General features: G+C 41.5%; 1 protein-coding gene across 1 annotated transcript in view; it reads left to right on the top strand.

Annotated features, from left to right (window-relative positions):
- Positions 1-14,357, top strand: part of FOXN3 (forkhead box N3) — a 110,049-nt gene that overhangs the window by 36,147 nt on the left and 59,545 nt on the right. Inside the window, exons 2-3 of the mRNA XM_019616132.2 lie at positions 8,081-8,193; positions 9,160-9,224. Of these exons, the coding sequence (XP_019471677.1) occupies positions 8,081-8,193; positions 9,160-9,224 (178 nt within the window). The remainder of the gene's footprint in view (positions 1-8,080; positions 8,194-9,159; positions 9,225-14,357) is intronic.

The raw sequence follows: 14,357 nt of genomic DNA, 5'->3' as shown, positions 1-14,357 counted from the left end.
CTTTGTTTTTTCAACTTATCTTGAGTTTTATCAAGAGAGAATAAATGCCCTAGACTTTCTCTCTAGGCTCTGTGTTTTCCTACAAGATCATTGCCAAACTGCTGTCTAACTATACCATATGGAAGTAGTAAATTAAGCTACTTGCAGGTTCGTGGCTTTTTTCATGTTTGTGACAATTTTTTTTCCAGCCTTCCCTACATGAAATTGCAGCTGATAATGCAGAGATTTAGAAACCGATATCTCATAGAAACCTATCTGATAGTATGTGTCATGATCACTTCTATCTTTCCTCATGCAGCCTTTATTGCTCTACCTCTGCTTTGTCTCCTGCAAATTCCAGAGTGAAGAACAGAGTGTTGAAGCTATATCTTACTGGGTCACTTTCAATTTCTATGCAAACAAATGAGAAGAAGCAGCCAATGGAGGAAAGCATAGACCAGATCACCAGATTCCACTGAGAAAGCTGAGATTTGTTGAAACAGCAGTACTATAAGACATTTTCTGGAAAAATAGTCTCCTTGGTAAAGATTCAACTTCATCTGTCATACAAAGAATTGCTGGCTTAAAAGTAGATGTGTAAGTTGTTGCTATAAATCACAGAAAGGTCAGCTTTTCTTTTCCTTGATCAGTTTCTTCATTTGTGCAGGTTAAATTATAACTTGAGAAAATTATTACAGAGCTGTTAAGTATAGTGTTACTATTCTCAACAGGCTGAACAGCTGTTCTGAGAGTTAAGAATTAGGGATAAAGATGCACTCTCAATGTTATTTCCTATTACAGGTGGGAGGTTTATTTTTTGCCAAGATGAAAGTGGCTAAAGATAATTTAAAAATGAGTAAAAATGAAGTCCTTTGAGTATTTGTTTACTGTTAAATCTGCAGAATGTGTGAAATGCATTATTTCATAGCTCTGCTTTGAAAATCTTCAGCAGAAGATACTGGGGGTTGGATGCCATGGTTGTTGCTGCTGTGGAAGTAAGTAGAGTGCAGTTGGTTTGGAGGACAGAGTGGGGTAGCAAGCGGAGATCTGGGAAGCACAAGTCCTATGCAACTCCCAGTCAGGGGTCAGCAGGGGCTGGGAGCTGAATGTCCCTGCTCTGACTTGGCCTACTGACCTTATGGGGGTTCTTCAAACTGAATGATCACAGGAGTGTGAATGAGTGAAACATACTCATTTTTTGTGCCTTAGCAGTTCCTTTCCAAAGTTGTGTATCTAAGGATAACTTGAAGTTTATACGTTGAACTTGTGTGCTGATGATAGAAGCACCCACAAACTGTGTGTATCCTTGAGCTTTTGAGCACTTCGCACATCGTGCAGTGCAGTCCTCAAGCATTTATCTTCTAAGGGATAGGAGAAGTCTGTGACCACTGAATGCAGGGCTCTTGTAGCCAATACACATGAAGAAGTACAATCAAAAACTTGAAGTAATTGGGGCTCTCCAAATATGTGAGCGCTCAACTTCTCTTTATTATTAATATTATAATCACTTTTTCCATGTTTGCCTAACTTTTTGATATGTGCATCAAGCAGTGTGTTGCGCTGCCCAGTGCCACACATCACTGCTGCAGAGGAGCGTGCCATGCTGCGGAGCCTCTGAGCATATTAAGCTTCCCTGGGAAAAATACCCTCAGCATCTGGGAGAGGTTAAGTGTTCCAGGGGAGAGGTTAAACATTCGTTTTGTCCTCTGCTTCTGTAATTCCAGAAGCCAGATTAGTTCTGAATCGCCTGAACCACATTCATTCAAGATTAATGAGAAAGACCAAGTATGGAAAATTTCTGCTGGTAAGCGCCTTGGCTTTGAGTAAGTGATAGAGGGGAGTTCATATTGGCAGCAGCTTGCGGGTCATGCTTGGTTTTGAGTTTTGCTGGTACTTAAATTGATGGAATGAGGAATCACACCACAGCAGATAAATAAGAATTTCAGCAAGTGGCATGAAACGTTTTGAGTGGGGGACTTGAAGACCTCTTTCTTTTTGCCATCTATTTCTGTTTTGTTGGAGATTTGCTCTGCTGCGTCCATGTCTATGACTTTGTGCATATTCGAGGTACATCATTGTGTTTAACAAGAAGCCTGTTCTCACTGGTGGAAGACAAGCTGTTCTTAGCAGAGATGTGTCTGTTGTTTATCTCATGTCTGACTGATGGATGGGCCGTGGTCGCGCAATGGGTGGAAATATAAGAGGGAGCCTGACACAGAAATAACTGTGAAATCCAGACAGGTGTGCCGGCAGAGCTGCTGAAATTGTGCAACTGTAATAAATAGAACACCAGAGTAACAGAAGTAAATTGAGCCATCTTAGGCTGTGTTAAATTTTGATGGGTTTCAGACTGGGAGAGTGATTGTATTTGGTGTGCATGGCTGGTGGCTCAGTTGCTCCAATGCATCAAAGTTCTCCAAAGCCTCGTTTGATTTTTTAGCATTAACTCTGAATAGACTCTTCATATCAAATTGCAAGTTAAGGTCTTCTTCCCCTCTCTTGTTTTGCATCAGACAAAGCTTGTAATCAGAATACCAGAGTGCTTACTTTCTGGTTTTGTAGAATAGAAGAGAGCCAGACTTCTCTCCACTGAGCAGATCAGCATTTCATGCAGCTGCAGTCCAAAGGAGGCCAGGCCCGCAGCGGTCTCAAGGTCGCTAGCTGTCCACAGTTGGAATCACCTGGGCTTTAGGAACTGGCCTGCCATGCCTGCATGAGCTGGTGCAGGCATGCTTCGTAGCACATGGGCAGCTGTGTGCAGCTGTCAGGTTTCCCAGCCAACTACCATTGGGATTCCATCCAGTGATAAATGGCCTAGGAGCCAGGTAACAACAGTTGTGGATTAAGGAGAGAGACAGCCTTACAGTATGTGAAGTGACCTGCAGTGTTTTTCCTTACTTGAAAATGAGGAAAACAGGGGAAAATAACAACCTGTCCTCTAGTAGAAATGTGCTGTCTTGTTCCTTCTTTAGTTGCATGCACTTCAAAAGACTTTTTCCTCATCTAACATCTTGTTACTTAACGTTCTTTATTCCTCCCAGATGTGTGCAGGCTGTGTTGGTAAGGATGTATTTCTGCTCTTCCCAAAAGAAGAAAAATAAAACTGAGGAATAAGGAAGTGACTTGCCTGGAGTCACAGCATGCTTCAGAGGTAGAGGCAGAATGAGAGTTTGAGGCCAGTAGCCGGCATCTCCTGATTCCCGCTGGAGACAAATCTGTTTTAATTGAAATGTGGGACGGTTGTTTCCCAATGAATTTCTAAATATATCTGGACTTTCTCCTATTTTACTATTCAGCCTAGAATTATAATGTGCTCACAATAAATGTGTTAAAATACTTAAGCACAAATTATTAGTGGCAAGCTTGTATTTCTCTCTGTGTCATACTTCAAATAACCATATATTTGAAACAACTCTGTAAAAATAAGGATTTATTTATTTATTTATTTATTTAAATTTCTTTTAAGAGAAATTCTTCCATTGTTGTCCACAAATATATAATATATAATATATAATATATAATATATAATATATAATATATAATATATAATATATAATATATAATATATAATATATAATATATACACAACATACTCAGCTCTCTGGAAAGACTGAAATTCTTTCTGAAGGCCACAGTCTCACTAAGGGATGAGAAGGCTTCATATATCACTTCAGCAGTGAGAATGGTCCCTTAAACCCCACAGCCAAGTCATCGATGGACTCCAAAGAACACATGGCCATATTTTTCTTGAGAACAGGCATCACTCTTTTCATCCCACATCTAAAAAATGAGTTGTTTTTTAATTCCTGTTTTTCCTTTTCTACTTGTTTGCTTAATTACTTATATTAAGTGAAGATAGTGGCAGGAGAATGGCTTTGGCTATTTGAGGAATGCAAAGATCTGGCCAACTTTCCACTTTATCCTTCACAAAGTAACATTATATTTTATTTTCAGGTGTTTCATTTGTGAATAGCTTTCCTGTGCAACTTTTCTTTTGTCTTTAATAAAAATTTAGATGTAATCCCTCTGGCAGTCCTGACATATAGAAAACTCATTTAGAGTGTGCAAGAGATCAGAATCTTTATTATTCACTCACAAATGTGTTATGCACCCTGGGGGAACCAGGAGAAGCTCCATCCAGGAACTGAAAGTCTCCATGCCGCCTGTCGCAGTGAGAGATACCGAGAGACAACAAAAGCCTGAAGTGCAGAGGGAAGACGAGCATTACCAGAATATTAGATCAGTCTTCATAAATTAAAAACTGGTATAGTGAATTCATAAATCTTCTTAAGAATAATGTAGTGTCAGTTACGGAAAATCTGAGAGGATAGAGCAATGGGTTTGTATTTTTAATATTTCTAAAGTAGTCAGGTTTCATTAAAATCAGGAAATACCTTAATGCGTCCCTTCCAGTTATTTTTTATGTATTGTCATTAGCCCAGTTTGGCAGGGTTTTTTTCCCCTTTGATTTGAGAGGAAGCTTGCTTGACTGTTGCCAGGCGATAGCTAATTGTGATATTAACTGCCAGCGAGCTGCTGGCAGGGATTGTGCAGGCTTCTTCCTTGTTAACAAAATGCAGTGTTAGAGGTGCAGCAGTATATAAATGCTTCCCTATTGCTCAAAATTGGTAATGCGAGTGGCAGATGCTTCATTGTAACTGCAGCGCAGCCAGATGCGCAGCACCGAGGCCTCCCTGCAGCACTGGGTAGGTACCAGCTCCTAGAAGACGCAGCCCAGCACGGACATCCAGGCTGGGCAGAATGCTGAGTGTGATTTGGTAATACTGCAGGGACTGAGGAACTGAGGAGCACTGGAGGCATTCTAGCAGCACAAGGGCTGCGCCTCTCTGCTTTCCCATTGACCACTGGAGAACCTAGGTTGTCTGGCCTGAAGAAGTGCTGCTCACCTTGAAGCACCAAAGGATACTGTATTCCCAGAAAAACATTCTTCCGATGTTTTTGTCTCAGTTAGCTCTTCATCCAAAGCTGACTTCTCAAGAATTGGTACGCATCAGAGCCTTGTGGCTTGGCTGGGAGTCCATTAGCACCTTCTGGCTGTAGGCTGAGTCCATCTCGCTTCTGGAGCTGAACACACACTCCAAGAGCAACATTCCCTGCTGCAAATGATGCAGGGTTTCATGGATTCCAGACAGACAAGAACACCTATTGCTATTTTGAATGTGAGAATGATTGGGTTTTTTTGGTTTTTTTTTTTTTTGGCTTTTCAGAAGCTTTTGTAAGTGGGTTTCCCAGCCCACAAGAGGCTTTGCTGGTTGCTTTGACGAGGCAACTTGTTTGTTTCTAAGTTAGGTGCCCTCCTTGGGCACCTTCAACTCACTGGTTGTCAGAAGTGCATGTGAATCTGCAGTGAGGAATTTAGCTGTGGAATGGTTTGGCGATGAAGGCCCTGCAGCAGTGCCTTCACTCGTGGGAGATTCAGTTCCACTACTGAGTTGAAAGTGCTACCAGCCCTAGGCAAGGAGCAGCCATGAGCTGATTTCTCCCGTCTCTCCTCAGGTGTCGCTGTGCTGCTCAATAGGGGGAGAGTTGCGTTTCTTCCCACCACAGCTTTTCACAAAGCTTGTGCCTTGGCCTAGGTGTAGAGTTGCTTCAGTCACTCATCTTTGCAAGGCATTTGCTGGGCACACTGTTTGGTTACCCCTTCTGTGCTCTCCCTCTGCCTCCCATTGCACTGTGGACGGGCCAGGAGCAAATGCACTGCTCTCTATTTGCTGTCTCTGTGTTTTCATCAGCCCTTAATTGTGGTGTACAGTCCTACAGAATTGAATTTCTTTTGAGTTTTCAGTTGTTTGGGGTTTTAAAATCTTTCTAATCGAACCTTTCTGACATAGAGGCCTGTGAGGGATTTTGGCATGTTTGTGAAATGCTGCAACTGTTAAAGAGAATTCATACTCTGACTTTATTTTTTGTTTTAGTTTTTGCTTGGCTTTGGGAACTACTGTCCCCTTGCTCTAATATGAATTCCAGAAGACAAAGGTTATACATTCCCTTTTTTAAGTCCCTTGAATCTTGCGCACCTTTCAGTGATCTCATAAACATGTGCCTTTGGTAGTGCAAGTAAGGGGCTCGTGCATGGGGTGATTTCTGTGTGCCCGGGAGTGGCCAGGCAGCTCCTAGCAAAGCTGTGCCCAAACCCTGGATTGTTTCACGTTTCAGCAAAGCAGCATTTTCTGATGGAAAAGCTTTCCTTCACAGCATCCCTGCTACCCTTCTGGTTGAGGCAGCTTCCTATGCTGGCCCTGCAGCACTGAGGGTTCCTGCTGGTTGAGTCTCCAGAGGGATGACTGCTTCCAGCAGAAATCCAGGCCCACTTGTCACTGTAGGCATTTGCAGCAAATTGGTGCCTCTGCAACAAATGCTGCTGCACTCTGCGGTGTTCCTTTGACTGAGGGTATGCTTCAAGTGACCGTGTTTTCTACAAATCAAACCAATGGTCCTTGACAGGTAACTGTTGAGGTTTTTGTATACTCTCTTATCCATTAGCTATACTAATTAGCGTTCTTTCAAGATGTTCATTTGCAATTTCAGCTCTTTGCTATTGATCCAAACCCCAGAGAAGCACACTGTGCTTGTCTGCTGCTGGGAGGTTAAGTCAGTCCAGACCCTCACGGGTTGCAAATTTTCCTGCAGCAACGTAGTTCAAACCAGTAGCTGCCTTTCTTCACTAGTCTTGTGGGGATGGATTAGAAATGAAATTTGACTTCAGTCAGTGTGTTTATTTCATCAGGTTGGAGAAAAACTCCGCTGTTAGTAATGCCAACTGCATAAGCATTAATCTTACAGCACATATTGATTGCAAATTGAAGTTCATAAAGCAGGTTTCGTATTTTTATGTTATAGCAGAAGCAGTCATGATTCTCCAGTCTCTTACAGACTAAACTGAAGGAACAATTCATTTGGAAAAATGCCTGGGATGGACCCAGTGTTTTTTTTTTAATCATAGATGGTCTTTAGAAGAATGAAGTTTTTAAAATGATTTCTTAATCTGGTGCAGGGAGAAGCAGCTTCCGAACACATTAAAGTGAGAGCTTAACTCTCATTTCTCAACTTGAAATGCGTTTTAATAATTAATGCCATCTGAGACTTCATAGACAAAAGTTTGGGAATGGAAAGATGATTTCTCCAGCGCTGATCTGGTGTAGCTGAACTCCAACAAAGCCCCACAAACACAGAAGTTGGTTGTTTGAAAGGCTCAACCCGTCACTGCCTATGTTATTTACATGCTTGAATTCTTCAGCTTCCTTCCCTGGGAAGGCAGTTAATTTCCTCAGTTTGCGGGTTTGTGCTGAATCAGATTGGAGTTTTTTTTAAAAGAGCCTTGGGCCTTCAAGTTGGAAAATAAGATAAATCACTATTGCTTTGTTTCTTTGGTGGAGACATTTTGTCTATTCAAATATATGGTTATTCCTCTCCTCTTTAACCCACTCCCACCCAGAAGCAGGCAACAGCCTGGATTTTTACCACTGCTCCAGTTTTCAGCTCCACCAGCACTGTTTGAATTTGAAGACACGTGGAGGTGCAGCGCTGAAAGTCCTCGTTGCTGAGGCAGCAGCAGGTGAAGTAAGGGTGTGCAGGAAGGGGGCTATGTAGGGTGCAGTCAGAGGGCTGCTCCACCACTGCCCACTCACAGCCTGTTGGCTCCTGTCCCACACATTGCCCTGGACTCACCGTGATAGAAAGCATCGAGCCTGTTTGCAGGAGCACAAACGCCCTCAGCAGCCCTTGACCTTTGTGTGAGCTGAGGAGCTGCACTTGAGGAGCTGGCGCTCACTATAGGAAATGCAAACAGTCGGTTATATTAAGCCCTGTGAAGTGAGCGTGTGCATTCAGACAAGTGCACGCCCCAGTGCACTCTAACGCTTCTGAATGTAGGCCTACTTAACTTCTTTTTGGTCGTTTCAGTCTCTCTCTCTGTGTCTTTGAACTCCCCTTTTTGTTCAGGAGTATTGAAGGCTTTTATTACTCCTGTAATTGCCGTGGAGCCTTTCATGGTCTGTATTTTAACACTATTGAAACAAGCCACGCACTGAAGTTTTTGTATGTTAGCACAAGAGTCTCTGCAGAATGACTGTAAAAATAGTGGATTTCTTTTCAATGTATGGCATTTTATCAAAACTTTGCTCATTCCGTGAATGCAACAGACAGCATCTGCTTTCCATTTTGTTGCCTCGTAGTGGCAGACAAAGGACAAAGGTAACAGCAGAAATGGCGTGTGGGGCTTTGCAAAGGGCAAGGGGGATTGCCTGCAGAGGCAAAGTTGCCTTATATTGATCTTAATGAAGGATATTTAGTCTCTTGCTTTTAATTTCTGCTAGAATTTGGGAGCAGAGCAATTACTGCTGTACTGATCATGTACTTTAGTGATAGTAACTTCAGTAAAAACTTTGTAAAATGCATATGATTGCCTTCAAGCTTAGAGGGCTTATTTGGAAGCCTGTTTCCCAACCATAGGGGAGGTCGGTGGAAGCCTGTCCGTTCTACCTGCCTCAGAAATGTTCTAACACCTTTCCTATGATTTCTCATAGGCATTGCCAGGCACTTTCCTGGGGTGCTGAGCTTGGCAGGAGGATGGGCTGTCAGACAGATCTGCTTGGTTAGGGAAGGAACAAGGTGTTCAGCTGGGGGTTCTTGCTTTATTTCCATGGAGCCAGGCGTGCCATGAAGACACATGGCTGGAGCTGCTGGTGGTACTGGGCAGCCTCATGGCTGGTTGGGGAATGTGGAGCACAGAGATGAGGGCTGTGTGGCTCTGGTTGGGGTCTCTGACTGATCTCTGAACCCTGAGCTCCCTGTGTTTTAGTGGATGGCATGGAAAAAAGGCATATAATTTGCTGTACTGAGAATTTAGAAAGAAATTGAAAAGATTTTGAACTTCGTTTGTTTTTTATTATTATTTATTCCAAATAACCTTTTTCTTTCTTCCTCTAAATGAGAGTGTGGGTGTGTGCTGTGCTGAATTGTTTTTCTTATGAAGAGAATGCATCTTGAATAAAATTAACCTATTTTTAAAAGTAAATTTTAGACTTGCTTGAAGGCAAAAACGCCATGAAGTTGCACTAGCTTCTTTAGTAAAAACAAAATGAAATTCATATAAATGGTAACTTATAATTATTTAATGTGAATGAGATTTTCTTTACACTTATTTCTTATTACCTTTAGCACATCAGGTCCACCCATTTGGCCAGGAAGCACCTTTTTCAAGAGAAATGGAGCTCTTCTACAAGGTAGGTGATGGATGCTACGTCTTGGAGTAACTGTTCTACTTAACCTATACCTCTGCTTGCAAACTGGACAGTTTCTGTATTATTCACTGGGCAACAAGTAACCAACTGTTTTTGTTTCCTTTAATCTGTTCCCTTTACTGCGCATCTGATGCCTTGAAAATGATGATTCACTACATAAAGTGAGTGTAGTCTATAAAAATGGCTGCTTTGTTTCTTTCCTCAGATTATTAACTTGCTTACGGTGTAGTATGGCAAAGGTGTTTTTTTTGTTCTGTTTTGTTTTGTTTTCTTTTTAACCTTTGTGAATAAAGAATGTCCAGAATGAAATGTTCCAGTAACACTGCTTTTAGCTGTGTGGATGAAGCAGGGCCGTTCTTTGGGAGGTGTACTTTCTTTTACCCCCTGGTTGTGCTTTGTCTAAAGGTGCCCAAAGGTAGATAGTGGTGCTGTAGCGGATAAGCAGTAGCAGAGTATCTGTCTCCAGAAAGCTACCGTGTGTAAGGGTGCTTATCTTTGCAGAAGAATTTGAAATATCTTATTCAGATGGATAATACCATTACTCACTGTGAAGTGTGTTTGTATTTCTGCTGCTGAACACATGGAACTACCATCATTCTTAAGGGAAGTGTCTTAAGAGCACAGAAGGCTGTTACCCCAGACTCTATACATTTGTGTATGGTGCAGAAGTAACTAAGACCATTTAAGAAGATTTTATGGTCTTTGCAAGCAGCTGTTCATGAAGTGTCTTAATTTTGTGTTTGTTCACATGATGCCAAGGGTTCTATGGCTTTTTTTTTCTGGCAGAAAATGCTGTGTAATGTCCTCCAAACATTTATCCGAGTTACCTAAAATGAAACCTTACTTGTAACTAGGCCCACAGGTGAATAATTGGCGGGCAGCACTGCTCACCTTCTGCACGCCAAGCTAGTCCAGCATTTGTAGTTCACCTGAGAATATTTTTCAACTGATTCCTTGCACATATCTAGGAGTTTGCATCATTCTGTTATCTAATACTTATGCTGAGATTTGTTCATACATATTTTAGATACGTTAAGGCATTTGGATTATTTCATAACAGTATAAATTGTAGAGCTTGGCAGCCTTTGAATTTGAATTCAGTAGGGTAGATTTGCTGTCTTTGCGGTCCTGGAATTTTGTTGTTGGTTCCTTTTTGAAAGAAAAAAGGAAGAAAAAAAAGAAACTATTGGGAATAGATAGGCTTCATTTGATTGTTCGACTGCTCTGGTTTTAAATGTCTGCTTGCACATACACAGTTTTTATGATTTCAATTCATAAAATGTAAGCTGCTCTGTCAAGTTTGTATGGCTGTGTTTTACTTCTTCATATGATGCAAGATGTCTAGGAGCAAAGTACAGCTATTTTTGTAGTCCTCACTGCCTCAGTTGTTGCTCAAAACCTTCTGCCAATAAAAAGTGTGCTGTTCTCCATTCTTTTCTTCTACTCTTCTGTGTCTTTTTAAATAAGAGGGAAACAAAAAAACCGAAACACTTCATGTTAAAGAAATAGAGAAAAAGAGAGAGATGACTGCTTTTTCAAGCAACTAACCTCAAGACCTGTAAGTGAGTTGGCATCCTGAGTTGCTGTTACAATTGGAAAAGCGAGCCAATTCATATGCATGACCCAGCAATGAGGCTAGGAGGATGAAAGTGTGAAGATAAAACTTCTGAAAGTTGTCTTTTAGTACTTGGTTATGATTGTAAAACAGCAAAATAACAAAGTCGTTTATTTTTTTTTTCCTTTCTTCTTTGTTTTTCCCAACAATGAGGTCTTCCATGCACAGACTTCAGCGAATTGCTTGGGAATAGTAAATCCACTTCTTTGCTGCTTCTGTCTTTTCCACAGGACTTGTGTAGAGGAATGCTAGCTCTGCAGAGAGGTTGGAGGTGACAGGGTGGAGAGATTGTGAAGACCCATCTTACATGGCCATCTTATGTCTCTTCTGCCAGTGCTTATATCCGGTTTAATTCAAATGAAGGAATGAAATGTTGACTTACATACCAGTTTCAGGTTATATCACTGCAGTTTGATTGGCAAAAGCTTAGGTAACAAATTTTACTCGATGAGTATTTTGCTACTTGTGAAAAGAAAGTTCAGTGACTGTTACAGACAGTAATATAGAATAATTCTGAAATTTTAGTAAGCTGTAATATGTGCACTTGTCATACCACATTTCTTCTGAGTTGTTAAAGATAATGATCTTTTTCTGCAACATAAGAAGTATTTTTTTTTAGCCAAGGAAGACTAGCAAGCACTCCTGGTTTCCATTTGTTGTATACCTGACCTATTTGGCAAAGTAAACTCAATCATGGTGAAAAATTTAATGTACTTCTCCGAGGATCAGGAGAAACCAGCTATCTGTGTACCTCGAAATGGCAAATGAGGAGAAAGAGATGCTAAAATTCATTGTGGCAATTCTGTGTCCTTAAAGTCTTTGATGTGAGCAGATTAATTCTCTGTTCCTTTCTGTCTTGTTCTTCGCTGAATAATTTTGAACACATCTCCCAAAATATATGTGCTGTGTTCATTTTGACTGAAATTTTATTGGGTATGAGATAGCTACCTCAGTTTCTTTTATGAGGATCATGGTACTGTGGTTCCAAGCATTAACTTTCATATCAAAACAAACAAATGGTAAATCTACTGTTGAGTAAGTTACCAGTGCTATTTAAAATGATGAGTTCCTTCTACTAGATGAAAATTGTACCCTATATAGTTTTGCTCTTTGGTTTTCTCATGAAACCCCATGCAGTATGTAATACAGGTAGGACATCAGCTGTACCAGGTTCTAATACCTCCTCTCAGAACTGATTTATACATCCGAGGAGCTTGCTGCATTCTGGCCTTCAGGATTCCCTACACAAAGAAATACAGCATTTTGCTCTTATTGCTTTACCTTTCCTACTCAGGAGTTTGTAACTCATTATTGTACATGTTGCGTTGTTTATTTTTTTTTTTTACCTTCTTTATTGATAGCTTTTGTTACCACTGTTTTTTCCTGTTTTCATCTGGCTTCACATCTCTCTTTTTATTGCATAAAATGCATGGCATGAAGAAGTCTTTAATGTGGATGTATACTAAACTCTTCAGGAACTTGTGCTGGGTGAGATAGGTGCGGATTATTCTCATTAATTGGAAGGCCTTGAAACTAATGCATTGTGTTCAGATAAGATCTGTTTTATTCCTCTGCGTGAATCGTGAGTTTTAAGCTTAGGATATTGCCTTGAGGATGTAATTGTTCACAAATCAATTGCAGTAATACAACTGTTTTGCTCTCAGTATATGTAATAGTCTTCCAGAAAAAAATAGAAATACATCTTTAACATAACTTTTAGTAGCAGTCATACATAAATTTCATCTGTGAGAGTGCCACCTGTAAGAAGATCTGTCTGGTCTGTGGAGAGCTTCCTAGCCAGGTGCCACCTGCAAGAAGATGAAGGTCTGTGGAGGGCTTCTGTTTATTTCTTGAAGAGAAAACTTTCATTTTGATTTAAAAAAAAAAATCACGCTTGGAACTCACTGTTCTTTTTTTATTTGCTCTCACACTAAAACTAAACACAACGTATTACTGTGTCTTCTTGTATCAAATTTATTCTGTACTGAATTTCAAGGAAGTGTCCAGAGATGGTGCCTGTGGGTATAATTACAGCTGTCGGGAAAACAGGACGCTGTGCTTTGGAAATGGAGGTTTTTGGATGCAGTTCCTACTCTGCGGAGGACTGTAGCAGGAGTGTATGAGCTGCAGAAGCTGCCCCGGGAGATGCAGGAACCCCACGGCTGGTCAGCACACTGACAGCACTCTCTGTGCTTTAAGGCAAAGATGTGCCTGCCAGGCTTAATGCACTTACTGGGTCTTAGGTTTCTGGCCAAAGCCCAGCAAAAGCAGACCTTTGTGGTAGCAGGGTGAGTGACTCTTCATTTCCTAGCGTAAGGAAGTGACCCTGGGTCATCCGTGTGCTATTGCTCGTGAGATTGGGTGCAGAGACGGTTCTCCTCAGTGTGACTGGGTTGCCAACTGGAAGCACAGATCAGTTTCACAGAATCACAGGGGTTGGAAGCGACCTCAAGAGATCATCAAGTCCAAGCCTTCTGCTAAAGCAGATGCCCTACAATAGGTCACATAGGTAGGTGACTGAACAAGTCCTGAATATCTCCAGAGAAGAGATCCAGAGAAGATGTTCCAGTGCTCCATCACCTTATCATATAGAAGTCCTTCTGCATGTTAGTACACAACTTCCAATGTTCCAGCAGTTCTTGTCAGCTGGGGGCACAGCTGTGATCTCTCCGTACAGACTGCTTATGCTGTGAGCAAATTCATCCACTTGCTTTGCTGATGACCAGCACCATTTAAATCTGCTGCTTATGGACGCAACATCAAAGTCACGTACTGTTGGTCTAGAGATGTGAAGTGTTTCTTGTGGACCTTGGCTTACATCTGCACTCAGGATTGCTGCGTTCAGTGAGCTGCCATCCTTTAAGTGACCTTTCCTTTAGTGAAACCTTTTTAATAAGAAATGGGAAAAAAAGATTGACAAATTCCTCTCCCATTCGCTAAGCATGAGAGGGAAAGAGTGAGAAGTCCTATTGGTCTCACCTGGCTGGAAAACCCCAAAAAGCATGGGTTGTCTTCCTCGGGCCTCACATGCTGCTTTGTTAACTGTGTGCCACCAGCTGTGAGAACAGGCATCCTCATTTACCACGAGACACCTCCATCTCTGACTGATGGTTCCACCAATGTCTGCTTGACCAGCCTTGGTCCAGCTGCCCTTGCTGTAGCTGGTGACAGTGGGCACTGTTTGTGGCAAGTTGTTGAAGGAGGGAGATGGAACACACCAGCAAGTATCACCAGGACTAGAAGGAGACAGCAGCTGGAATTTTTTGCAGAGCAGACATTGGAAACACTGGGCACTGCTGCTTCAGGCAGGGCATTGACCATTGATTCCCTCAATCAAAGATGGTGGCTTTCACGTTTTAATGCATTGATGTATGACTTAACATGAGACTTTCTGGAGATGGCCAAAGCACGGTAATATATTTGAGAGAGCGAACCTGTATCTCTTATTTAGAAAGTTTATTTGTTCAAAATGTGTGCAGACTGATCCTGAGAAGACCCAT

Source organism: Meleagris gallopavo, chromosome 5 (genome assembly GCF_000146605.3).
Source record: "Meleagris gallopavo isolate NT-WF06-2002-E0010 breed Aviagen turkey brand Nicholas breeding stock chromosome 5, Turkey_5.1, whole genome shotgun sequence".
Classification (NCBI taxonomy): Eukaryota; Metazoa; Chordata; class Aves; order Galliformes; family Phasianidae; genus Meleagris; species Meleagris gallopavo.
This window is presented reverse-complemented; position numbering and strand designations above follow the sequence as displayed.